General features: G+C 42.7%; 1 protein-coding gene across 1 annotated transcript; it reads right to left on the bottom strand.

The window, feature by feature from the left end:
- Nucleotides 1-26,025, bottom strand: LOC141258574 (uncharacterized). The gene is made up of 8 exons (XM_073673548.1): nt 25,844-26,025; nt 25,584-25,725; nt 24,418-24,580; nt 19,077-19,334; nt 18,518-18,609; nt 18,225-18,406; nt 3,164-3,333; nt 1-176 (listed from the first exon to the last, which is right to left on the bottom strand). Exons 1-8 carry the CDS (start codon nt 26,023-26,025, stop codon nt 1-3), a joined length of 1,365 nt encoding a protein of 454 aa, XP_073529649.1.
- Between the last annotated feature and the right edge of the window lie 616 nt (nt 26,026-26,641).

Raw genomic sequence — 26,641 nt, 5'->3', positions numbered from 1 at the left:
TCAAGTCCACACAATGGCTAGACTGGCACTTTCATAGATTTGAGATGCATAGCTTGAATAAGCACATTCGTAGACAAAACCCTTCATGGCATCAATGTAGAGCTGCTGACCAGTATGCAAATAGAGCCAGATTAATCTACTTAAGTGGGCTACTAGGGTATCTCCATGTAGGGACTCTGGAAAAAAAGAAAAGCATTTTGTTAATGGGCAGCACAAAAATCTGACATGGTACTTAAAATAGCAGCATATAAGCATGCTCTGTAGTTAGACATGTAATTAAGACGAGGGTTGAGTGAGTATGTTCTGTCGGAGTATGCTCAGGCCGAGCTCCGAGTATTTACAGCTGCTCGGTGATATGGTTGAATCGCTCCCGTGTGCATGATTTGCAACTGTTAGACATTCCTCACATGTAATAAAGCTGTCAAACAGATGCAAATCACGCACATGGGAGCGATTTAACCTCATCACCGAGCAGCTGTAAATACTCGGAGCTCAGCCCGAGCAGACTCGGCGAAAGGGTTAATAGAACATACTTGCTCAACACTAATTAAGACGTTTTGCAGAATTTAGAGTGTTAAACTTGGTGCATACACCTGGATGTTTGATAGTTTTGCTTAGTCCACATGATGGGTGATAACTTAAGACCAATCAATTGGGTTAAATATTAGGGCACTCCACAACTAAATACATATATCCTACACAAAAACGGAGTGAATAGCCAAAGTAGATAAACAGTACAATATTTATATATTTTGCCTTCAAACTCCTTGAGCAACACATTCACACTGAAATTTCCTCTCAGTTCTCATCTAACTATCGACAACTGATAATCTGGCTTCCACCCCCACCATTCCACCAAAACTGCCCTTCCCAAAATTACTGATGACTTACAGCCAAAGCTAAACAGACAATTCTCTACACTCCTTCTTGACCTGTCCTTTGCCTTTGGACACAGTTGACCACTGCCTCCTAATACAGATGCCCATGGGCCAAAACCTTGGCCCATCCTGGATCTTCTCGTGCCTTTCCAACCACACATTTAGCGTCTCCCACTCCCATATTACCTCCTCATCCCGCCCTCTGTTGGAGTCCCTCAAGGCTGTCCTAGGACCCCTACTCTTCTCAATATATATACCCTTGGCCTGGGACAGCTCATAAAATACCATGGCTTCCAATACCATCTGTACGCTGATGACACCCAGATCTACCTCTCTGGCCCAGACATCACCTCTCTGTTGTCCAGAATCCAGCATGTCTGCTATATCCTCCTCTCGCTTCCTCAAGCACAATGTGGACAAATCTGAACTCATCGTTTTCCTTCAACTTGCATATCTTCCCCACCTGATCTTTCTATCACAATAAAAGACGTCACACTTTCCCCTGTACTGGCAATACGCTGCCTCGGAGTAACCCTTGACTGCCCTGTCCTTCAAACCACACATCCAAGCTCTCGCCACCTATCGCCTCCTGATTCTGGAAATATTTTTGAGCTGTCCTTTCCTCAACCCTCAATCTACTGAAATGCTTGTGCATGCCCTCATCTCCCACCTCAACTACTGCAACATCCTCCTCTGTGGCCTACATGCTAACACTCTCGCACCTCTCCAGTTCATCCTTAACTCTGTTGCGAGACTAGCTCATCTCTTGCCTCGCTACTCCTCTGCTACCCCCCTTTGCAAATCCCTTTACTAGCTCCCACTTGCCCAGCGTATCCAGTTCAAACTACTAATACTGACCTACAAAGCCGTCAATAACCTTTCTTCTCTGTACATCTCTGAACTAATCTCCCGATATATTCCCTTATGTTGTTATCTCCAGTCCTCCCAAGACCTTCTCTCCTCCACACTTATTTGTTCCTCATCCAATCGCCTCCAAGACTTCTCCCGAATATCCCCCATCCTCTGGAATTCTGTGCCTCAACACGTCCGATTAGCCTCCATATTTGGATCCTTCAGACGGAACCTGAAAACTCATCTCTTCAAGCAAGCTTACAGCCTGCCATGACCTTGCCTGCTGCCACCTCAAGAACACTGGAGCTACTGCAACCCCCCTAACCTACTGTCTCCTTCCCCACCATCCTGTAGAATGTAAGCCCGCAAGTGCAGGGTCTTCTTCCCTCTGTACCAGTCTATCATTGTTAGTTTACTGTAAGTGATATCTGTATTTGGTATGTAACCCCTTCTCATGTACAGCACCATGGACTCCATGGCGCTATATAAACAATAATATACACACACACACACACACACACACACACACATTCTATTAAAAATAACAAATAGATTTAAAAGCAGAGAAGCGCACTCACACTGATCACCCAAAAGGGTGTGTGTAACAGCTATGTTGCTGCCTCAAGAATACCTGACGGATAATAAAAAAATAAATAATGGCCCAAAGATACATATCCCTAAGGTGAAAAATTCCCCAAGCATGTATATATGGCTGCATGAGAGCGCCTATAAAGTTTTTCTATATTGTGGCAGATGACAGTCCATACAAACAGTGTAGCATAAAATACATAGAGAAACACTATATAATCCTCATGGTAAAAATGTCATCGTAACCAAATGAATCAGTGCATAAATGTGCAAAGTTAGAAATGGTACATTTGGTTACTATATTTTGACTATTCTTGTGGGATTTCTTACGGGCCCCGGGACGGGAACGCATCAGAAACTTGTAAGAATAAAGACATTTCACAGCAACAAGACCTCTAATATGAGGCATACAGGTAGGTATAGATTTACATCTCTATCACCTGTATGCTCATATTAGAGGTTAGATAAGTGCCAGGGGGTGACAGATTCCCTTTAACCTGCTGATTAACCCCATATCTGTAGGTTAGTGATTTTTTTACATGACAGGTTCCTTTTAAATAGTCATACCAAATGTTTAAGCAAAGAGTCTCTGGATGAACAGTAAATTGTTTGCTAGTGTTGGATTCTTGTTGGGTTACCAACAAAATGCTCTTTACAGCTGCAGATGGAATTGAGCTTTTGGATGGGATATTCATAGCCCCACAGTCTGTAATGGGATGCATTATATTCTTGTACACCCATCTACCAAAATAGGAAATGGAGCTAACCCTGCAGTATTTAACAAGGTTTGACAAATAAATGCCTTAATTACAATTGGTGCCACATTTAAAAGAATGCCAGGTTACCTTCATATATTTTGGTGTCATATTCCAACAGCAGAAGAAGGCTCTGTGGAAGAAGATTGACCACCCAGAAATTTTCTTCTTGAAAGAGCCAGTTGTTTATAAGTTGCTTTCTAAACAGGATGTTTTTGATTTGCTCCTGATAGAAGAAATCTCCAGTGGCTGTGAACATCCTAGAGGAACAAAATTTAGATTATTATATAAGCACATGATCTGAAGTCTCATGTGTCCTCAGTGTCAGATCATTTACTGAAATTTTGAGACCCCCTAGCCTTTCCAGGAAAAACAGCCTTTGACTTTCTGTATCGTGTGATTGCACACACAAAATGTCTATTCCACTGTTGTAATGCAGTGACTGTGCCATAGCAAGATATTTGTTAAATTAGTCCAGCACTGTAGATCTATATAGTCTACATAAAATATATAGAGCTGAAGTGACATGTTTAGAGAGCAAGCCTCAGTAAGTATCCCATCATGCATGGGATAGAGATGTTGCTCATTGTAGGAACGTCCCCTCTACAACCAAATTAGGTCCCCTGATGAAGCCTGGCTTTCATTACCTGGGGGAAATGAGTCGGGTTAGGCTTGTTCAATACTTTGTAAGATAAGTACATCCATTTATCTATTCTTTGGTCTTCTGTATTTTTACCAAGTCATTGATCCCAATGTATTGCTTTTGCTTTGCTTATAGTGTTTGAGATCTTGCTCTATGCGAACTCATTCTGCTGTAGCATTTCACTCATTTGGCTTATAGATTTTAGCCACTATACTATGTTTGATTGTTATTCATATTACTTACTGTTACGGCTCTACAATCAATTTTATCGCCGTATTCTTAAGAGGTTCACAGCAAGGGTAATTATTTTATCTACTGTTCAATCCTAAAGTCTAAGACCCTGCACTATTATGGTCATTCACTGGATGCAAGTCATTATAATGCAATGTAGCACTTGTTTGTTGATGGTGGTGGTTTCTTGGATAGTCAGTCCCTATTAGGGTCATTTAGGAAAAGCTGACATTGAGCGAGCGGGGGCACTTAGGGTGCCAACCTCCATGGTAAGGTAGGGTAAGTAAGAGCGAATACACTTCCCCCACCCCTTCTAGATTGTATTTGATTAAACAATGATGGGGGAAAAAGTACAAATTTGTTGGTGACCCTATAGAGTGTTACGCTATGGGTATTTTTAACCATATTAATAAAAGTTATATTTTAGGGGTTTATTCCATTTTCTTGTTATAACAAGCCTAAAAAGGTACCAGTAGTCATCCCACATTGCCAACAGCATTATCGGATTGAGAGAATTTATGTAGCTAGACCATCTCATGTCCTTCAATTCAATCTATAGGCACACGTTCCATCATACTAAATCTTCTAGGACACCTACAGCCTGGAGCGCACCCTTAGGTTCGGAAAAGTGGTGGAAAGACCCCTTGCTAGATATCTAAATAGAGAGGCCCAGTACATGATACTGCAAAAGATGCTGGATATCTGGTCAAATCTATACCAGAACCAGCATAATGAACGCCAGCTCGAACTGGATGGCTAAAGGAAAGAACAAGAGTACCAATGGCTGCTGTGGTGTTTTTAGATCTTTCTATGGTATAATGAAGTACAATTAGAAGCATTCCATAAGTTTAAACTTTTGACATCCATAAAGTTTATGCAAAGGCTCAATATTTGCAGTGTTGACCCTTATTTTCCAGGGCTTCTGCAATTTGCCCTGGCATGGTTGATATCAGCTTCTGGGCCAAAACCTAACTGATGGCAACCCATTCTTTCCCAAAGCTTGAAGGACACAAGCAGGCTGTCTGCCATATCCCACACAGGAGTGCTCAGCCGGACAGGCGCTCTGATGTTAGTTATGAGATAATCCACCGGCAGTCCAAAATCGGACATGCGATGAGCATCTCTTCCAACTATCATTCAGTCTCCGTACGGGGGCGTTGGCAGTCATCTGAACCAGTCGATATTGGTGGTTTGGCTGACATTACTCTAATGTGTTTGGGAGTCAGTGGGTGTGAGGATCCACCCTTCAAGGACAGGAAACACAGAGTAAGTATGAAACCTCTCCAATGCATCAGCTTACTGAACATGAGAGGACACTCCTTAATACTTCTATACACCATACAATTTAATTTTTTCACACTGAAACCACCACTATGAAGGAAATGAAGTGACCAATCACCAGTGACATGAGGGATTATAAGGGTGTTGTCATGGGTCCTGGAAAATCTCATTACTGACAAGCCCCTCCCCCCCCCCCCCCCCCCCGACAGCACCACATAAATTTACAGAGCAGACCCTTAAACCTGGGGCAGCACTACAGCTTGCATAACCCTTCTCCTAAAGGAAAGAAAGATCAGCAGAAGACCCCAAATCCAGCCTATAGTGCTTGTAGAAGGTATAAAGTGAGGACTATGGCGATGCCCTACAAGTCTGCTTGATGGAGACACCCGTCTTCTGTCCAGGAGGTTTAAATAGCCCTAGTAGAATGAGCATGCAGGTTTCCTGGAATTGCCCTGTTACTTGTAGAGTAAACTCACTGAACCCCTTTAATCCACCTAGCTAGTGTACTTCTAGAGGCCTTAAGACCCTTTCTAGGGTCCTGAAATGAAACAAAGTGGCTTACATCTCCATGTTTTTCGCAGAAATATAATTTACAAGACTTGTCCTGACATCCAGAGTGGTATTCTTACTTTGGGTTCCCCTCTTTCTATGATAATCCTGGAAATTCAATTTCCTAACTCATATGTAACTTTGAGCCTACCTTGGGAAGGTTAACTGGATCTGGTTTCAAAACTACCCTGTATTCTAGGATGTGTAAATAGGGGATTAATAGACAAGGCTTGAATGTCACTAAACTGTGCTGAAGTCAGAGCCCCAGAACAAAAGTTTTTAGCGCGAAGAGCTTAATAGATGTTGAATCCATGGATTCAACATGGAGGTTTTAAACCCAAGATCCCAAGGCGGTATTTTTTGGATTGGAAACTGGCCAGAACTTTGTGAACCAAGAGATCCACTGATCACTGGCCAGATCATAGTTGCATAGGGTGCCCAGAGCAGATATGCGACCTTAAGAATCCTTGAGGACAGTCCTAATTCTAGTCCACTTTGGAGGTATTCTAATATGGCTTTGACTCGTATTCCATCCTCTATTCTTGCCTGAGCCAACTAGAAATTTTTGCCATGTTATGCTGTAGATTCTTGTTACCGCTTTCCTACTCTGCAGTAATGTAGTGATCAAATTTGGCAAAAAACACAGGTACAGTTTCCCCATCTCCAATCCTCACTGCCCAATAGGATCAGTTTAAGATTTCCTTAGTATTGCACAGGTGAGAACGTGTCAATTTCTGAAGCTTTGAAAATTATTCCATCACCTGTGCAATACCAAGGAAATCCTGAAAACATGACCTGTTGGGGCAGTGAGGACTGGAGTTTGGAAAACAATGTTCTAGTAGCTTCCTTTCAACTTCCATGCTGTTAAATGCCGATTGGACACTTGAGTATGTAAAATTTGACCTCGAGACAGCAGCTCTGGAATCTGACAATGTCAGTCACCAAGTTGTGGGTCTTTCCATCCATGAAAACCAAGGTTTTTTGGGCCAAAATAGGGCTATGAGAAGTACCTTTGCTCGATCTTCCCCGATCTTTAGAACTGCTGGGATCAACATTATAGAAGGAAGAGCATAGGCTAGACCAAAATCCTATTTGAATAGGAACACATCCACTGGGTATTCCCTGGGATCTAAAGAGCAGATTTTTACCCTCCTGTTCTGCAAAAAATATTTCTCTGGAAGCCCCCATAGGTATACATACAATCAGATTGAACACTGATTCAGGGTCCATTCCCCTGCTTCAGTTGGATGCAGCTCAGAAAGTTCGCTTTTCAATGCTCTTATCTTTCAACAGCGCTTCCCATAGAATGAAAAGGAGAGACCACATCCGAAAGATCTAAATTGACACTCATTAGGGATCTGGACCTTGCTCCCCCTTAAGAGTTTATATAAGCAACAGTAACCTTGTTGTCTTTTAAGATTCTTGCGTGGTTACCATGGAAGGAGCTTTCTTAGTGACTACCTTACTGCCAAGAGCTCCTTTAGGTTGGAGGAACTGCATTTTTTTGCCTCATTGATTGGCCTTTGACGAGGAGATCCTCCCTATGATTACTCCATCCTTGAGGGCTTGCGCCTGTTGAAATGATCAAGATATAAGATTCATCTTATGGACTCTTCTGAACATATTTTGGCTCCAACCAGAGGGACCGAGTCATTGTTGAAGTTAGTTTTAAAACAGTCCTTTCAATGCATACTTGTTTGACAGGATATCCCATTGTAAAGGCCCCGTCACACTTAGAGACGCTACAGCGATCCCGACAACGATACGATCTGTCAGGGATCGTTGCTGTGTCGCTATGTGGTCGCTGGTGAGCTGTCAAACAGGCAGGCTCACCAACGATCAGGGGAGCAGCGACATTATGGATAGAATCTTTCCACGATGTCCTGCTCCTGGTTACCAGCCTGCTGAAGCAGGAGCAGGCTGGTAACCATGGTAAACAGCGGGTTACTAGGGGCACACGTGCCCCTAGTAACCCGCTGTTTATCATGGTTACCACTCTGCTACAGAGAGCGGGAGATTACCGCTCACTTTAGCAGGCTCGTAACCATGATAAACAGCGGGTTACTACGTGCGCGTTGCCCCTAGTAACCCGATGTTTATCATGGTTACCAGCCTGATTGCTGCTCCCGCTGGTCACACACAGCGATGTGTGCTGACCAGCGGGAGGGCAACGACCAAAAAAAGGTCCAGGACATTCTGCAGCGATCAGCAACCTCACAGCAGGGGCCTGATCGCTGCAAAGTGTCACAGATAGCGACATCGCTGGTGAGGTCGCTGTTGCATCACCAAAACCGTGACACAGCAGCGATCTCGCTATGTGAGACGGGGGCTTAACACGTGTGTGCCTGAGCTCACACTACTGTCAGGATGCAGGAGGTTAGAGTTCCTAATGACATTGCTTTCCTTAGAGTTGTGACTGGGTTCCTCCTCTGAGAAATGACTGAAATTAAGAAAGGAAAACTTGTACTCTTGGGCTTCAACCTTGGTTTCTTTATATTCAGTAGCCAACCTAGACATGTCAAGGGAGCCGATTTCTGCCAGAGTTCTGTAGTGCTGGATAGATCTGCCCACAATCAGGAAGTTGAGATAAGGATGCACTGGTGATATCCTCTTGCAGGTGAGAGTTCATCAACAACCTGAAGGGAAGAACCCAAAACTGAAAATACTTGCTCTCCTATGCCAAGAGCTACAATCAGGAATTTTTGGGGGTTGTATGTGAATTGGAACTTAATATGCATCCTTTAAATCAAGATTACCATATAGCAATCTTATGGATGCCATCTTGAATGATCTTATTTTCAAGAATCTGTTTAGCTTCTTCAGGTTTACTATTGTCCTGAAAGTTGTCTCAGTTGGTCGTTTTTTTTCATACCAAAAAGAGGGGAGGGTAGAATCCCTCTTATTCTGGGATCTCTGAAATAAAAAAAAAAAAAAAAAAAAAAAATAATTTACTAGCTGCAGGACTTCGTCCAGAACTAGCTGTTGCCCTAGAAAATTCCAGGCTTTTGTTACCACAAAATTCTGCAGGGGGATCAGCCAGAAACACTACCTTTAGGTCTGAATGTTGAGAATCTGGCCAATAGATGAAAGCGGAGCCCAGGCAGGCAGAGAGAAGGGAGAAAAAAAAAAAAAAAAAAAAAAAGAAGTCTCCCCTCTACCTTGGGTCTGGCATAACTGCACAGGGCCTTTGAACATGAAAGCTCTGCCCTTTTTCCTGTCCCCCACCTTTTCCACCCCCACTCCCCAACTTTTCTTAGTCTCTTGGGGACCTCTTCCAACCATCTCCTCCAAAAAGGGATATTTTATATGATGGCAATAATTAGAGAAGAATTTCTCATTGTCCCCCACTTCACTTTCTCTAAGAGGTCAGCCAATACAGGGACAAACAGGTATTCCCCGTGACAAGAAATGAAACAATCAGAAGGACAGCAAGGGTTCGCATAAAAATATTTTGTGCTCAGGAGGAAAATAGTCCAATGATCGCTTCACTAAAACCTCCGGCAGTAATAAGTAAAGGAATAGCTCATTCCAAAATTAAAATTTATTCCAAAAGAGTGACCATAAATGAGAACGAACGGAGCGTTTCGGCTAAATGCCTTTATCAAGGTTATCTGCGCCAATAAAGAATATAAAAACACTAAATTTAATATGGTCACCTAAATAATAAAGCCATACATGTTACATACATATATTTTTTCTTCAACATGTATAAAGCTCATATGTAAGGTTGCCAAGTGGGGAGTCACTTTGTTCAAGCATAGGTGGTCATATTCAAGCGCAAATTGTGCCTATAAGAATAATCAGTAAGAAATCAATGCCATAAGATCAAAAAAGGAGCTGGCAGGCTTAGAATCCACAAGATACTCATTCCAGAAGGAGACCGGAGGTAAAATACAGAAGAATAATGAGAGAAAAATGAGATCTAGAAAACCCCTTCAGAAACAAAAGAGACTGAAGTCCTCAGGGTGCATATCAGAAAGTATCAGGCCAAGCATATAGCTGTGAAACTTAATTGAGTCCAGGAATCCCACAAGGGTGCGTATATGTGGGAGATGTGTCCCACTTTATACAAGTCAGGGCAGGAAGGGGTGGGTGTGAACGGTGGTGGTAAGTGGATGATGTCATTGTTCTGGAAAACTATACCGCCGCAACCGAAGAGTGTGGTGCAGACTGCATTCCACCGCTTGCCAGATGTGACGTGGAAGAAATGGAACAATGTCTAGATTTCAATTGGATGTCTCATTGCCAGCACTTCACCCACAAAGCACAACATGCCATGTCGGTGCGCTTAACAGCGAAGTCAGCTGCTCTGTCTGCAGAAGCAGCCAGAAATGCTGCTGCCTCTGCATCAGGGATAGCGGGTAGGATATTTTCCCTTGCAGTTTTATTTGGCTGGTCTTCCATGCAGGCCAACCATACAGGTTGCTGAAACTGTTGGTTTAAAGAAACTTGCAGAAGATTTTTGAACTAGTTTCAAGAGTCCCATCTGCTTTCCTATCAAGAGGGCCCTTTAAGAGATCACATATCAAAAGGCAATACAGATTTTCAAGAAGCCTTTGAAATAGCCATAACACTTTGGAGCTTTATCCCATATAGCTGAGGAGTCTTCTTCAAAAGGGATATTGAGTTTTGTGGTTGATTGCAAGAACACTTTTCTTTCACTCTTATAATAGGAGTTTGTATGTTCTCTGTGTTTGCGTGGGTTTCCTCCGGGTTCTCTGGTTTCCTCCCACACTCCAAAGACATACTGATAGGGAATCTAGATTGTGAGCCCTGATGGGGACAGCGACGATAATGTATGTAAAGTGCTGCGGAATAGGTTAGCGCTATATAAAAAAATAAAGATTATTATAATCAGGAAAGGTCAACATTAATGTTTGGTGGCTTGGAGCAGCATAATGTCCTGGAAGCATTTTGGGTTATTCTATGTCCATAATGGACCCAAGAGCTTTAATCAGATTGTTTCTTTGAGAAGGAGGACGAAAGAAATATACTCCCCTCTGACATGACCAGCTCCACAGATTCCGAAGATGTGGCTCTGGAGTTTTATTTTCCTCCCTTTGTTTCTTAAGGGTGAATAATGGACCTTAGAGAACTCTTAACTTCACTTCAGATATTAGATCTTTAAACAAGTGGAAGTTAGGGGATTCTTCAGAGACAGAATTGCATAGAAAAGACTGACAACCTCATCTCCCATGAACTTTGTAACCGCTCCATGCATAACATTCCCTGTGCTTGGTTTTTGCCACACATTTCCCAAGTTTTTACTAAACAAGGAATGACAAGTAAAAACCCATTACAAGGTGTACATTCCAGGGGGTCACTTACCACTCAGGAGCTCTTAAGCAACAGATTAGGTGGTGGACTAACTTCTTCCAAATGATCTTCTAGTCTTGCTGGCAGAATCCGAACACCATCTTCTGGTGCTGATGCTGCTAAAGACGGATTCACAGGCTGCCACTTAGCTGATACTCTATTAGGCTGACCACTGCTATTCTAAAACCAGTAAATGCCACAATGATATGCAGAACTGGCCTTTTAAAATGAGGGCCTCTCTGGCAATGCCCAGAAGTTGAATCACCACTTTTGGTGCTCCTGGGGTCAACAGTGCGCCCTGCGCAGATCCAGGGTGACATGGCGGCTGGTGGACACTTCGAATTACCATGCTGCTGCCACCATTCTTCTGCACACCAGCCAAGTTCCCCTGGGAAATCATGTCGGTGCTTCCAGGACACACTGGTTCTGCTGCAGCCAGAGCAAAACAGCTTCCCAAGACGACCAGGCCAGGGTAAGAAGCGTTCAATATCCCAGGACGATCATTCCCCTGGACGAATTTCCAGGGTATAGGTTCCCCTTTACAAGGACCAGAAACCAACTGATGTGGAGAAGCTCTGCCCTTACATTCTGTAGGTTTCCGGTCCTTGAAGGGTGGATCCTTTGTCTCAGTAGTTCAGTCAATGGTGATAGGAAAAAAGTAAATGGCTTATGGCTCGTTGAAAGAAGGTGCAGTTGGAGATTGTTTAGATACCATTCTTTTACTTATGGCAGTGTTCCTAGACAAAACTGAGTGAAACTACTCCCTTTGATGAAAAGCAACCCCACACATGAATGGTCTCAATGCTCTACTGCTGACCCGAGACTCCTAGTAGCACTCTCCTTTTCTCCTTTGGACAAGTATTCTTCCAGATAGCAATGTCTGAAGGGGGCTTCATTAAAGAAATTACATTTTTGACCAGTCCTTTGACATTCTGCAGGAAGGATTAGACTACAGTCTGAGGTTTTTCTTGAGATCTCATCTCTGCTGTCTTTGACACCAGGCCGGTCTTTAAACATTTTCTCCCCACTGCATGTAAATCGACCGACACCTGCATGCCCCCATTACTGAGCAAGCTCTGCATTGGTATTAAACATCTCAGCCACTTTTTTTGGAGAAATTCCTGCCACTTTGAAGCATTTTTCACAGCAATTGAACATTTAAGGCTCTTTATGACCAAGAATTGATTGGAGAGGCAATCTTATGAGGATCAATGTTCTCATCTGTAAAGCCCTTTGATGCAAAACATTGATGACTACTTCTTTGGAGGTAAACCTGGTTAACAAGAGTCATTTCAAACACCAATCCCTTTTAAAAGCAACCAGACTACTTTTGGGCAGCATAACAGTGGTATCAACTGCCTTCTCAGTTTCTTCTGCGCCAAGGAGAAGATCACAGATCTGATGCAAGGAGATCATTTTGTAGCAAGGCTGAAATGCAGTGGAAACTGGATTCTGATTAAAGGGAACCTGTCATGTCTTATTTGCTAAGTAAACTGCCCCCATAGTGTAAGTGATGCATATTGCATCACTAACACTTTCAATAAAATTTAGTGGTAATATAATGAGGCTATAACATTTTGTGTACTTCTAATCATACCTGCTCGTTCAGTCATAGGGGGTGTGATTCTCACATTCAGTCATGGGTGGGCGCAACATTCAGTCAGTGCTGGCGATGCCTACGTACTTGAATTTTGCTCCTGGCGAGCGCTGAAGTTGTGGTGCACTTGCGCAGTATCATGGGCAGGAAGTAAAGCTTCCAGTGCTGGGAGCCACGCATGCGCGATGAGTGGCTCCCCGCACCTGCGCAGTGAAGCTGTGTACTTTCCAGCCCATGGCTGCATGTGAAAAATCACACCCCTATGACTGAACGAGCAGGTATGATTAAAAGTACAGTACAGACCAAAAGTTTGGACACCTTCTCATTTAAAGATTTCTCTGTATTTTCATGACAATGAAAGATGTACATTCACACTGAAGGCATCAAAACTATGAATTCACACATGTGAAATTATATACTTAACAAAAAAGTATGAAACAACTGAAAATAGGTCTTATATTCTAGGTTCTTCAAAGTAGCCACCTTTCGCTTTGATGACTGCTTTGCACACTCTTAGCATTCTCTATATGAGCTTCAAGAGGTAGTCACCGGAAATGGTCTTCCACCAATCTTGAAGGAGTTCCCAGAGATGCTTAGCACTTGTTGGCCCTTTTGCCTTCACTCTGCGGTCCAGCTCACCCCAAACCATCTCGATTGGGTTCAGGTCTGGTGACTGTGGAGGCCAGGTCATCTGGTGTAGCACCCAATCACTCTCCTTGGTCAAATAGCCCTTACACAGCCTGGAGGCGTGTTTGGGGTCATTGTCCTGTTGAAAAATAAATGGTCCAACTAAACGCAAAGTGGATGGAATAGCATGCCGCTGCAAGATGCTGTGGTAGCCATGCCTTCAATTTTGAATAAATCCCCAACAGTGTCACCAGCAAAGCACCCCCACACCATCACACCTCCTCCATGCTTCACGGTGGGAACCAGGCATGTAGAGTCCATCCGTTCACCTTTTCTGCGTCGCACAAAGACACGGTGGTTGGAACCAAAGATCTCAAATTTGGACTCCTCAGACCAAAGCACAGATTTCCACTGGTCTAATGTCCATTCCTTGTGTTTTTTAGCCCAAACAAGTCTCTTCTGCTTGTTGCCTGTCCTTAGCAGTGGTTTCCTAGCAGCTATTTTACCATGAAGGCCTGGTGCAAAAAGTCTCCTCTTAACAGTTGTTGAAGAGATGTGTTTGCTGCTAGAACTCTGTGTGGCATTGACCTGGTCTCTAATCTGAGCTGCTGTTAACCTGCAATTTCTGAGGCTGGTGACTCGGATAAACTTATCCTCAGAAGCAGAGGTGACTCTTGGTCTTCCTTTCCTGGGGCAGTCCTCATGTGAGCCAGTTTCTTTGTAGTGCTTGATGGTTTTTGCAACTGCACTTGGGGACACTTTCAAAGTTTGCCCAATTTTTCGCACTGACTGACCTTCATTTCTTAAATTAATGATGGCCACTTGTTTTTCTTTACTTAGAATTTGTATTATGGCAAGAAAAAAGCAGCCAACAGTCTAGTCAGTAGGACTATCAGCTGTGTATCCACCAGACTTCTGCACAACACAACTGATGGTCCCAACCCCATTTATAAGGCAAGAAATCCCACTTATTAAACCTGACAGGGCACACCTGTGAAGTGAAAACCATTTTTGGTGACTACCTCTTGAAGCTCATCAAGAGAATGCCAAGAGTGTGCAAAGCAGTCAAAGCAAAAGGTGGCTACTTTGAATAACCTAGAATATAAGACATATTTTCAATTGTTTCACACTTTTTTGTTAAGTATATAATTCCACATGTGTTAAGGCCCCGTCTCACATAGCGATATCGCTAGCGAGATCGCTGCTGTGTCACAGTTTTGGTGACGCAACAGCGACCTCACCAGCGATGTCGCTATGTGTGACACTTTGCAGCGATCAGGCCCCTGCTGTGAGGTCGCTGATCGCTGCAAAGTGTCCTGGACCATTTTTTGGTCGTTGGCCTCTCACTGGCCAGCACACATCGCTGTGTGTGACCAGCGGGACCAACGATCAGGCTGGTATCCATGGTAAACATCGGGTTACTAGGGGCACGCGCGCACTTAGTAACCCGCTGTTTACCATGGATACCACTCTGCTACGGTGCACGAGAGGTTACCGCTCACGGTAGCAGAGTCGTATCCATGATAAACATCGGGTTACTAAGTGTGCGTATGCCCCTAGTAACCCGATGTTTATCATAGATACGGCTCTGCTAAGGTGAACGGTAACCTCCCGCGCACCGTAGCAGAGTGGTATCCATGGTAAACATCGGGTTACTAGGGGCACACGCGCACTTAGTAACCCGATGTTTATCATGGTTACGAGCCTGCTCCTGCTTCAGCAGCAGGCTGGTAACCGGGAGCAGGACATCGTGGAATGATTCTTTCCACGATGTCGCTGCTCCCCTGATCGCTGGTGAGCCTGCCTGTTTGACAGCTCACCAGCGATGTATTAGCGACGCAGCAACGATCCTTGACCGGTGGTATCGTTGTCGGGATCGCTGCTGCATCACTTAGTGTGACGGGGACTTTAATTCATAGTTTTGATGCCTTTAGTGTGAATGTACAATTTTCATAGTCATGAAAATACAAAAAAAAATCTTTAAATGAGAAGGTGTGTCCAATCTTTTGGTCTGTACTGTACATAAAATGTTATATCCTCATTATATTACCACTAATTTTAATGAAAAAAAAAAAGCATGTTAGTGATACACATTGCATCACTGAATGCTATGGGGGCAGTTTACATAGTAGATAAGACATGACAGGTTCCCTTTAAGTTAATTTTTATGGCAAGGAATGAAGAGTGATGAGATGAATTGCAATCTAGAGTTAATGCAAATTGCCACTATAAAAACTGAAGCAGGCAACTTTGAGCCAAAACTAATCCGCCTCAACTTTACTACTAATAAGAGGGTTCAATCTTTAATATACTCACTTTAATTCAAGAATGACCTGACCATGTAGCTAAATTAAGGTTGGTGCTGAACGCCTTTATGGAGGATGGTTATGTGGCTTTTTACATTGATATTTGTTCAGATCATGTACAGGTGTAGGAATCTATCAGATGGCATACTACATGGGTATATGCGTAACTTGGATCATTAAGTTAAGGATTAATATATCCTTAAGTTGGAGGTCTAAATATTACTGTTGATGAGTAGAAAGATGGGAGTCCTACCTCTGCTCACTACACAAATCTCTTCTCTTTACATTATGCACAACATGTTTATAGGGTATTGAATGTTCACATACAGTTATATGAAAAAGTTTGGGCACCCCTATTAATCTTAAGCTTAATGTTTTATAAAAATTGGTGTTTTTGCAACAGCTATTTCAGTTTGATATATGTAATAACTGTTGGACACAGTAATGTTTCTTCCTTGAAATGAGGTTTATTGTACTAACAGAAAATGTGCAATCTGCATTCAAACAAAATTTGACAGGTGCATAAGTATGGGCACCCTTATCATTTTCTTGTTTTAAATACTCCTAACTACTTTTTACTGACTTACTAAAGCACTTTTTTTGGTTTTGTAACCTCATTGAGCTTTGAACTTCATAGCCAGGTGTATGCAATCATGAGAAAAGCTACTTAAAGTGGCCACTTGCAAGTTGTTCTCCTGTTTGAGTCTCCTCTGCAGAGTGGAATCATGGGCTCCTCAAAACAACTGTCAAATGATCTGAAAACAAAGATTATTCAACATAGTTGTTCAGGGGAACGATACAAAAAGCTGTCTCAGAGATTTAACCTGTCAGTTTCCACTGAGAGGAACATAGTAAGGAAATGGAAGAACACAGGGACAGTTCTTGTTAAGGCCAGAAGTGGCAGGCCAAGAAAAACATCAGAAAGGCAGAGAAGAAGAATGGTGAGATCAGTCAAGGACAATCCTCAGACCACCTCCAGAGAGCTGCAGCATCAACTTGCTGCAGATGGTGTCACTGTGCATCGGTCAACTATACAACGCACTTTGCACAAGGAGAAGCTGTATGGGAGAGTGATGCGAAAGAAGCCGTTTCTGCAAGCACGCCACAAACAGAGTCGGCTGAGGTATGCAAAAGCACATTTGGGGAAGCCAATTTCTTTTTGGAAGAAGGTCCTGTGGACTGATGAAACCAAAATTGAGTTGTTTGGTCATACAAAAAGGTGTTATGCATGGCGGCAAAAAAACACAGCATTCCAAGAAAAACACTTGCTACCCACAGTAAAATTTGGTGGAGGTTCCATCATGCTTTGGGGCTGTGTGGCCAATGCCGGCACCGGGAATCTTGTTAAAGTTGAGGGACGCATGGATTCCACTCAGTATCAGCAGATTCTTGACAATAATGTTCAAGAATCAGTGATAAAGTTGAAGTTACGCAGGCGATGGATCTTTCAGCAAGGCAATGATCCAAAACACCGCTCCAAATCTACTCAGGCATTCATGCAGAGGAACAATTACAATGTTCTGGAATGGCCATCCCAGTCCCCAGACCTGAATATCATTGAACATCTGTGGGATCATTTGAAGAAGGCTGTCCATGCTCGGCAACCATCAAACTTAACTGAACTGGAATTGTTTTGTAAAGAGTAATGGTCAAAAATACCTTCATCCAGGATCCAGGAACTCATTAAAAGCTACAGGAAGCGACTAGAGGCTGTTATTTTTGCAAAATGAGGATCTACTAAATATTAATGTCACTTTTCTGGTGAGGTGCCCATACTTATGCACCTGTCAAATTTTGTTTGAATGCAGATTGCACATTTTCTGTTAGTACAATAAACCTCATTTCAAGGCAGAAACATTACTGTGTCCAACAGTTATTACATATATCAAACTGAAATAGCTGTTGCAAAAACACCAATTTTTATAAAACATTAAGCTTAAGATTAATAGGGGTGCCCAAACTTTTTCATATAACTAAGTATAATACAAGTGTAATAGTGTGTGTGGGGGTACACAGGTTGGTATAAAGACTAGAAAATTACTGTTACAGTTTGTAATTAGAAGTTCAAAGTATAAACTGATGACAAGTACAAGTTTATGCAAAACCTGAGTTGGGGGCCCACTCAAATGTGTCACCTCATTTGCACAAATCATAGAAACCACTCCAAATTTTGGTTGTAGTATGTATAGTATGTGATCTTAAATACATGGCCCTCCCTTAGTGCATATATAGCATCATCCCTTATTACATACATTGTATTCCATTATATGCAATGTACATAAAAAAAATAAAGCAGCTGATTCGATTTATAGGTTGTATGATGTATAAAAAGACAAGAGAAATTTTGTGCAGCATCCTATAAGTGTTGCTTTGTCCTTTTTAGAGTGTTTCAGATGTCTGGATTTTAAAGTTACCCATTGTAGTTATAAGAGAAATCACCATGAAAACATGCTAAAAGCAATATCTATGAGACTCCTGCCCCAACTTCTTCCATTCCCCTTAACCATCTAATATAAACTGAGTGCACTGTGCCTACAGCTGCTAATCTCCCGAATACAGACCAGTTGTGTAGGAGCTAGAAAATCAGATTGATCCCTGTACCTGTAACATGGCAGCACGTCAATTAACTTCCAGTTCACATAGTTGCCAGCAACTTTTGCAAGACTGCAAATTCTAGTCATTTGAACTTTAGCGACCACCCAAAACGTATTGTGATCAACCATGGAAACGTGTAGTTCATGCTTTAGCATATGGTACACTCCTTCTAGTGCATCTTTGTAGACCTGGAAAAATAAGTATAGCACATATTTCCAGTTATGGAGCATGTATTTATATTATAGACATTGCAGTGAGCTATGAGAAAATCTCCAGAGTTAGAAAGGAATCGGCTATACCTTTTTTTGCTTGAATTTTCCCCATCTACGGCCAAGAATCCAAGCCGAGAGAGACCTGCACATTGAAAAGTAGTTTTCCACCGATTGAATACCTAAACAATAGGACCAATTTGATTTTTGAACACGTGGTTTGATCAACATGTCATAGGAATCATGCTATTTCAAAAGTTTCATATCCCTCACAAGTTTTATAAACAGCTCATCGAAGTTAACATTTTGTATACGTGTTAAATTATCACGTAACCTCCCCATTCTTTCCTACAGAAGTGCAAACAACCTACAACCACAAATTCCAACTTGAGACCATTACTTAGCTCCTTCTGGAACATCTATATAGGTTTTTGATGAATGAAAGCCCTAAAGGGGGTGCAAGACTCACTAGTCAGACATTTATGGAATATTCTGTGGCTGCTCCAAGTATTCAAGATGGGTATACCACTTGAAGTTCCTTATTGGAAAGTTTACTACTTAAACAAAAATGCCATATATTAGAGAGACATTAGGCTAATCAACATCTCATTTAAAAAAAAATAAAAAGACAGTGGTATCATGCTTTTACCTATGTTTTCATCTCCATTGGCCAGCTTTCCATTCCAGAAGTCACTTGTTATGTAGTGGAGTGAAGCAAGGTACTGGACATCACAGTCAGAAGAACCCCAATTAGATACTTTTTCCTTATCAAACCTTTGCCACCTCAAGTAAATTTTCTGTAGAGGTTTGGCAAAAGACTTGGAAAGGCCAAAGAGCCAATAGGAAAAAAGCCACTGGAAACGACTTGAGTAGTATTGGCAATAAAGCCACTCTAGTTCTTCATGACCTGATAGAAAAGACAAAGTTAGGGTTACAAGAATGAGGCAAAATAAAGGTCTTGTCTAAAATGTGTGGATTATTTTTACTGACTTAAGATAGTCAGAGCATGTTTTCTTAATGCAAAGTATGTATAAAACTAAACTAATGAGCAGAAGACAATCACTTACTGGTAAAGGGATTTTCCAGAACCCATGACAGCACCCACAGATGATCTGCCCTTCAAGGACAGGAAACATACAGAATAAAAGAGGAGCCCCTCCAACAGATTAGATGGTTTACAGAGCATGAGCAGACATCCCCTAGTAGTTAGACATCAATGACTACCACATTTTTTTTCTAACAATGTGAATTCACACCATGAAGGAGACAGTGATTCAATTACCAGTGACCGGGAGAGCATATAAGGGTGCTGCCATGGGTTCTGAAAAATTCTATTACCGGTAATTAATTCTGCCTTTTCCCGTCAAACCCTGACAGCAACACAGAGTAAAAAAAACTTAAACATAGGTCCACAACTTAGCTCAAAAGGAAAGATCAGCTGAAGACCTCAAGTCCAACCTATAGTACTTCTAGAAAGTGCAAGGTGAGGACCATTTTGCTGCCTTATAGATTTGCTCGATTGAGAAATCTACTTTCTCTGCCCAGGAGGTTTAAATAGCCCTAGGGGAATGAACCTTCAGGTATCCTGGAACTGCCATGTTAACTGCAGAGTAAGCCAACTCAATAACCCCTTTAATCTAGCGTGCTTTGAGACCTCAAGTCCCTTTCTAGGGCCCAGAAAGGATACAAAAAGTGACTCATCTGCAGGATTTTGTGGCCAAAATATATTTTACAAGACTTAATGACATTCAAAATATGTTATGGTTCTTCCTTTGGGGTTCAAGGATTAGTACAGAAAGGGAGCAAGATTTTTTTGACTCCTAGCGCACTTTGAGGCCATTTTGGGAGGGTAGGATGGATCCAGTTTTAAAACCATTGCATCTAGGATCTGAGAAAAAGAGGATTAACAGATAAGGCTTGAATGTTACTTACTCGGTGCTGAAGTCAGCCACTAGAATCATGGTTTGAAGTGTAACAACATTAAGGCTATGTGCCCACGATGCAGAAATGCTCCGGATTTTTCCTGAGCGTTTCTGCATCTCCCTGGCAGAAGATGCATGCAGATTTTACATGCGTTTTTTTCCTGCCAGGGACAATTGTATGTCACGCGTTTTGCACATGCGATATCGCATGCGGGTTGTCAAGCGCTTTTCCAAGCGATTCTAGCATAACTCGGAAACGTGCTTGACAACTTGGTCATACTATTTATGCATGCAGCCGGCATGGATTTATATAGTGTGACCAAGTTACGATGCTGCAAATGCAGCATCAATAGTTAAAAAAACAAAACAAAACAAAACACTCACCTTCCAATGGCTCCCGGTCTCCTTCTCCGATGCATCTGGTGTCTTGGGCAGCTCGCGTTTGTGGACCTTCCAACCTTCCATGACATTTAGTCATGTGACAGGTCACGCGACTACTGACGTCAGTGGTCGCGTGACCTGTCACATGACTAAATAACGTAATGGAAGATATTTACCACTGCGAGCAGCCGAAAAGCCAGCAGCGACACCGGGAGCAGAGCGCGGGCCATCGGAAGGTGATTATATGTTTATTTCATAGGAATATATTTGTTTTAATTTCCTTATTTCCTAAATGCCTGAAATGGCCACTTCAATTTTTGGAGCTATAGGGATTCACTCTGAGATGGGCATTAGGTAGTGTTCACACATGCAATGCTGTTGGGTCCAAACAAGTGGGAGTTTTTTGTTTTTTTAATTTTTTTTAAACTTTCTTTAAACGCTAAAAGGGATTCAAAACCAAAAACAGCATCTTCTGGGTACAAAAAGTATCACAGCAAATAAACTGTTCATTTAAACCGGGCACATAGGTCAGTGCAGGCTCAAACAGATTATAGTCCTTTCTCCCGGAGCAAGCTTCATACACAAAGTGAAGCGATTCTACCAGTCTCTGTATCCTGTTCAGCCAGAGCTCCAAAGCCAAATAAGTTTTCAACTCCGAGCACAGTTCACACTGAACAGGCTACAGGTTCCAAAAACAGTTCTCTGCTGCTCGAAAGACTACTCCGCTTTCCTGGCTGACCCATGCAGTCCACATTCAGAGAGAGACCCTGGCATGTTTCCCAGCTATAGCTCACATTTTTGCTGATCACTCACCAGCAGCACACTTGGCTGCTCAACATCCAGCAGACTGACACCCCCTTGGTTCTTAGTCAAATCAAGTCAGGTGCATCTAATCAAGATCTGCAATGCTAGGCTTTAACCCAGTCCTACCTGGCTTTGCTACAAAGCTTTATCCCATATAGCAGAAAAATCTTTGTCAAAAAGGATAATTGCGTTTTGAGGCTGATGGCAAGAATCTTTTCAAGCCTTTTTCACTCGAGACAAAACCTTAAAATGGGAAAGCTTCAAAATTTACTTTGCTTTAGCCCTTTGAACATTATGTCTTGAATGGATTTTGGGACCATGGGTTCTTTTACATCCATAGTAGACCTGACAGCTTTAATAAGCTTGCCTGTTTCTTCATGTTTTCCGATTGGATGAAGGGGGAAGGAGGTCATTCAAAGGGAAAGAGCTATATCTCTCCATCTACACAGACTCCTCCGAACATGACCAGCTCCTTCAAATCTGAAGATACAGCTCTGGTGCTCTTTATTTTCTCTTAGCTTCTTTAGGGTGTATTAGGGACTAAGGTCATCCAGAGGTCAAAAAAAAAAAAAAAAATCTAAATCCTTATCCATTTGATGATGTAATCCAAACTAATTTCTAATAGGCTTGCATTCAAAATTCCCAACCGTTCCCCAACTACACCAACAGCTATTGTGATTTTTCGTTACTTCCAGAGAGAATGCTTCCTTTGAGAATCACAGTGCATGCTGGGATACATAAAGCATCAGAGCAGGGGGCAGAGACTGCAGTCAGTCACCTAAGGATAGGAAACCTACAGATTTAAAAGGAGACCTCCATTTAAATTAGTCAGGTAGAGATAATAGGAATTAGTCCTACCAGTAATTGTATTTCCAGGAGTCCATCATGACGACAGCACAACAGGAGGTAGTCCTACTCATTCTCTAGGGACAGGAAACACAAGTTAAGAGCCCACCTCCCCCCACCTCACCCTCAGTGTTTGTACCAATCACCACACAAGTTACTTTCACATAAGTATTTGGAACGCAGGGGGAGGGAATATAATTGTGCTGCCATGATTGACTCCTGGAAATACAATTACCGGTAGGACCAATTCCTATTTTCCCTGGACATCCCTCATGACAGCACGACAGGAGAAATACCAAATAAATGGCATCTCAGGGTGGGGACTGCTAAAAGGACCTTTTGTCTGTAGGCTAGCTGTTGAGTATGATACTATGTCTAGTGTGTAGTGCCTACAAAAGGTGGTTAGATTAGACCAGGTTGCAGCCCTGCAGATTTGATCCACAGAAGCTCCAGCTCTCAGCCCAGGACACGGAAATTGCTCTTGTGGAGTGCGCTTTAATGTTAAATGCTCTTTTATCTTCGGACTCATATGCTAGTGATATGGCTTGAGGTTATCCATCTGGCTAGAGTTGCTTTTGAATTTTTGCCTCTATTCTTCCCTGAATGCTGTGTGAACAGATTCAAGTCCTGTCTCCAGGGTTCTGTAATTTCCACATAATGAACCACTGATCTCACATCCAGAGTATGGAACAGTCTCGCTCTTTGGATGTTAGCAAAAGGATGGTAGAACCATTCGGTTTAAGTTCGCATTAAATACCATCTTGGCAAGAAAGGAGGGATCCAGTTTGAATACTAGCTCGTCTTCTAGAATTTTCAGGTATGGATCCATTAACGACAATGCCTGGATCTCCCCTACTCGTTTTGCTGAGGTGACTGCCACTAAATGCTGTTTTCATGAGAGTAGTCCGATATTAGACTCAAAGGGAGATCTGCATAAGGCACCTAGCACTAGGTTTAGGTCCCATAGGAGGACAGGTTTCCTGATTGTGGGTCTTAAACAGGTGACTTCCCTAGTAAATCTTGCAACCCAAGGGTGGTCTGTTAGTGCGAAGTCCAAGAATGCACTAAGAGCAGAGATTCGTACCCTTAATGTGCTAGGTCTTAATACCTTTTCAAACCAGAGCTGAAGGAATTCTAAATTCTTAGGAATATCCACACATGCAGATTCTGAAATGGATTCTACATGCGAGCAGAATTTCTTCCACACTTTGGAATAGATGGCCAAAGCTACTGGCTTCCTGCTTGCCTGCATAGTTGTGATCACCCTGTCTGACAGACCCATAGAACTTAGGATCTGCCTCTCAGGTTCAGGAAGTATATATCCTGATGAAAGAGGGGCCCTGAAAACAGAAGGTCTTTTTCTGGAAGGGGAAATGGATTCACCAGAGCCATGTGACACAAGAGTGGAAACCAGCTTCTCTTGTGCCAGTAGGGGCCACCAGAATCACAGTGGCTCGATCTTCTTGGATTCTCCATTGGACTCTTGTGATGAGATTGGAGGAAATGCCCAAGTCTGAGTTAAGGCATCCTTCTGGGTCGTCTCGTGTCCATAAAGAACCTTAGTGGTTTTGTATTTTTTCTGGTTGCAAATAAGTCTGTGTGTGTGGGGTACCCCATCTCTGGGTCAACTATTGAAAAATGTCTAGGTTTAGCTCTCATTCAGAGGACCAGATCTTTTCTCTACTGCGAAAACCTGCTTTCTTGTTTTCCAAACCCTTCAGTTAACGCCTGAAATGGAAAGTACTTTTTTTGCCCAATGAAAGTTTTTCTGCTAAGGCCTGTAGAAGTCTGCCCCTTGGACCTCCCTGCCAGCACAGAAAGGAAACAGTAGTAAAACGGTCTGAGAAAACTTTCACGTGATGTCCTCCGATCATATCTTGACATTGCCGGAGCAATTCCCAAACTGCTCTTAGTCCTCAGTAATTGGACGATATTTTCCTTACTTCGGGAGACCAAGTGCCCTGAAAGTATTGACCCTTTACTTTGGCTGGGGAGGAGGAGATCAGGCTGGAGTCCGTGGTATAAGACCCATGGTACTCCTTTCTGGAGGTTTATCAGGGATGTCCACCATGATCAGGAAGTTTTTAGGTCTGTTGACACTTTCATCTTCCTGTCTAGACCAGACAGATGCCTGTTCCAGATTGACAGAATTGCTCTCTGCAGTTGTCTTAAGTGGGCTTGAGCCCACTGCACGCTCAAGCTACAAGAAGTGATTAGGCCCAAGATTCTCATAGTGTATGAGATTGGGACTCCATTTTCCCCTGGAAGGTCTGAATTCTTGTCCTGATTTCTTCCTTTTATAAAAGGGACAGGGAAGAGATTCTGTGACGCGAGTCAGAGTACCCCGAGAAATACCTTTTGACTGTCTGGCTGCAAGTCTGACTTCTCCCAATTGATGCGCCACCCTAGACTTTCTAGTGTGGAGATAGTTTGGATTTGCTGCTGAATGAGGAGGGTGGTTGGACCTGCTAGGAGATTGTCCAGGTATGGGATTATAATAATGCCCTTTTGTCTTGAGGCAGGCAGCCACCTGTCATTTTCGTAAAAATATGAGGTGCTGAGGACAGGCCGAATGAAGAGTATGTAAATTGGAAGTGGGACTATTCCCTACCTCTCCAGAGCAAACCTCAAAACTGTTGGTGTCTGGGGTGAAAGGGCAAAAGGTAATATGCATCCCTTAGGTCTAATGTGCACATTTACTGAATCTCTCCCCATCAATGGAATGCGGGATCTTACAGTCTCCAATTTGAACCTACTGTACCTGACCCACTAATTTAGGGGTTTCAGATTTATAATTGTATGGTATTTGCCAGAAGACTTTTTTGTGGAGAAAAGGGAGGAATAGTGACCCTGTCCCATCTCGGAGAGGGGAACTGGACTCACCTGCCCTTATCTATAGAAGCTCTTAAGTCTCCCAATAGCCTCTTTGAGGAGGAGAGGGATTGTGGCTGAGTAAGCTGATAGTGTTGTGGGGGAAAAGTGGGAAGAGTCTATCCTGTAACCTTCCCTTATGGTTTGCAGAATCCATTGGCTGTCTGTAATGGCCTGCCATCCCTCCAGAAAACAAACAAACAAAAAAAAAAAAAACCTAAAGTCTTCCCACACACACTTCTTTGGCATCAGGGTCTTCCCAATGGGCCGGAAGAAAACTGTCTGGATCTGCCCTTACCTCCCCTTGGGATAACTCCACGTTCCAGTTTTACCTTTCCCTTGTAATCCTGTCTGTGAGACTGCTGGTATGTGCAAAAAGGACTGTTTTTTTTTAGTTTTATCTTCCAGGAAGGCTTTTTTGTTGTCTGCAGCCTTCTCCAGAATTTCTTCAGGAACAGGACCGAAGATGTGTGCCTGAGAATGGGATGGAACAGACCATTTTTTTCTAATAGCTGTCTCTTGACCACTTTTTTATCCAGATGGCTAGTCTTGCCAAATTAGATCGCTCATTACTTCTGGCTGCAAACCTCACAGATTCAGCTGAGGCATCCACCATAAACTGTTGCTGTCTTTAACCTGGGGAGGGAATCTAGCATAATCTCTCTGGGGGTATTGCATCTTAGTTGAGTTGTCAGCTCGTCGATCCAAAGGCTCATACACCTTGCTACCGAGGTAGCAGCCATGGTAGCCCTTATAATAGGGGCTGTAAGTCATCAGCGGCTATTTAGCAACCTCTTGGTCTTCTTGTCCATGGGGGTCGCAGAGGCAAGATTAATCCTCGAAAGGCATCAATGTTTTTCTTGCCACTTTGGTAATGTAAATGACAACTTTTGGGTTTTCTACCCAAAGTTTGACTTCCTCCGGATCGAAGGGGAAACTGGCTTTAAAATCCCTAGAAATGCTCAGCCTTTGTGTCTTCCCATTCCTAAAGGATCATTGCCTTTATATGCGTGTTTACTAGTAACTCTCTCCCCTGAACATTTTATCTTGTATGGAGTGTGCCACCTGAGTATCCCATCTTCATGGTACTCCTGGTTGCCCTTAATAAGTAGTCCTTTTCTCGTCCGAGGACACGGTTTTCTCTGCGGGTAGATTGGGAATACTTTCTTGCTCTAACTATGGGTCCTGATTGGAGTCTGAATATGCATAAGCCCCCTCTTCTGATGACACTTCAAATCTCCCACCTGGCTCTCTTATGGCAAGAAGTGGTCTGAGTTGTTTGGGGTGGCATAAGGCTAAAGATTGTACTATGGACCTCCTCCCTGATCATGGACTGCATGTCCGCTAAGAATGACGATTGCTCATCCGAACTTCTGCTATGCAATCTGAG

This window comes from Phyllobates terribilis, unplaced genomic scaffold (genome assembly GCF_046119375.1).
Source record: "Phyllobates terribilis strain yellow unplaced genomic scaffold, ASM4611937v1 Scaffold_3__8_contigs__length_932513732, whole genome shotgun sequence".
Classification (NCBI taxonomy): domain Eukaryota; kingdom Metazoa; phylum Chordata; class Amphibia; order Anura; family Dendrobatidae; genus Phyllobates; species Phyllobates terribilis.
The sequence above is the reverse complement of the archived record's forward strand: the minus strand, read 5'-3'. Positions and strand labels throughout refer to the sequence as shown.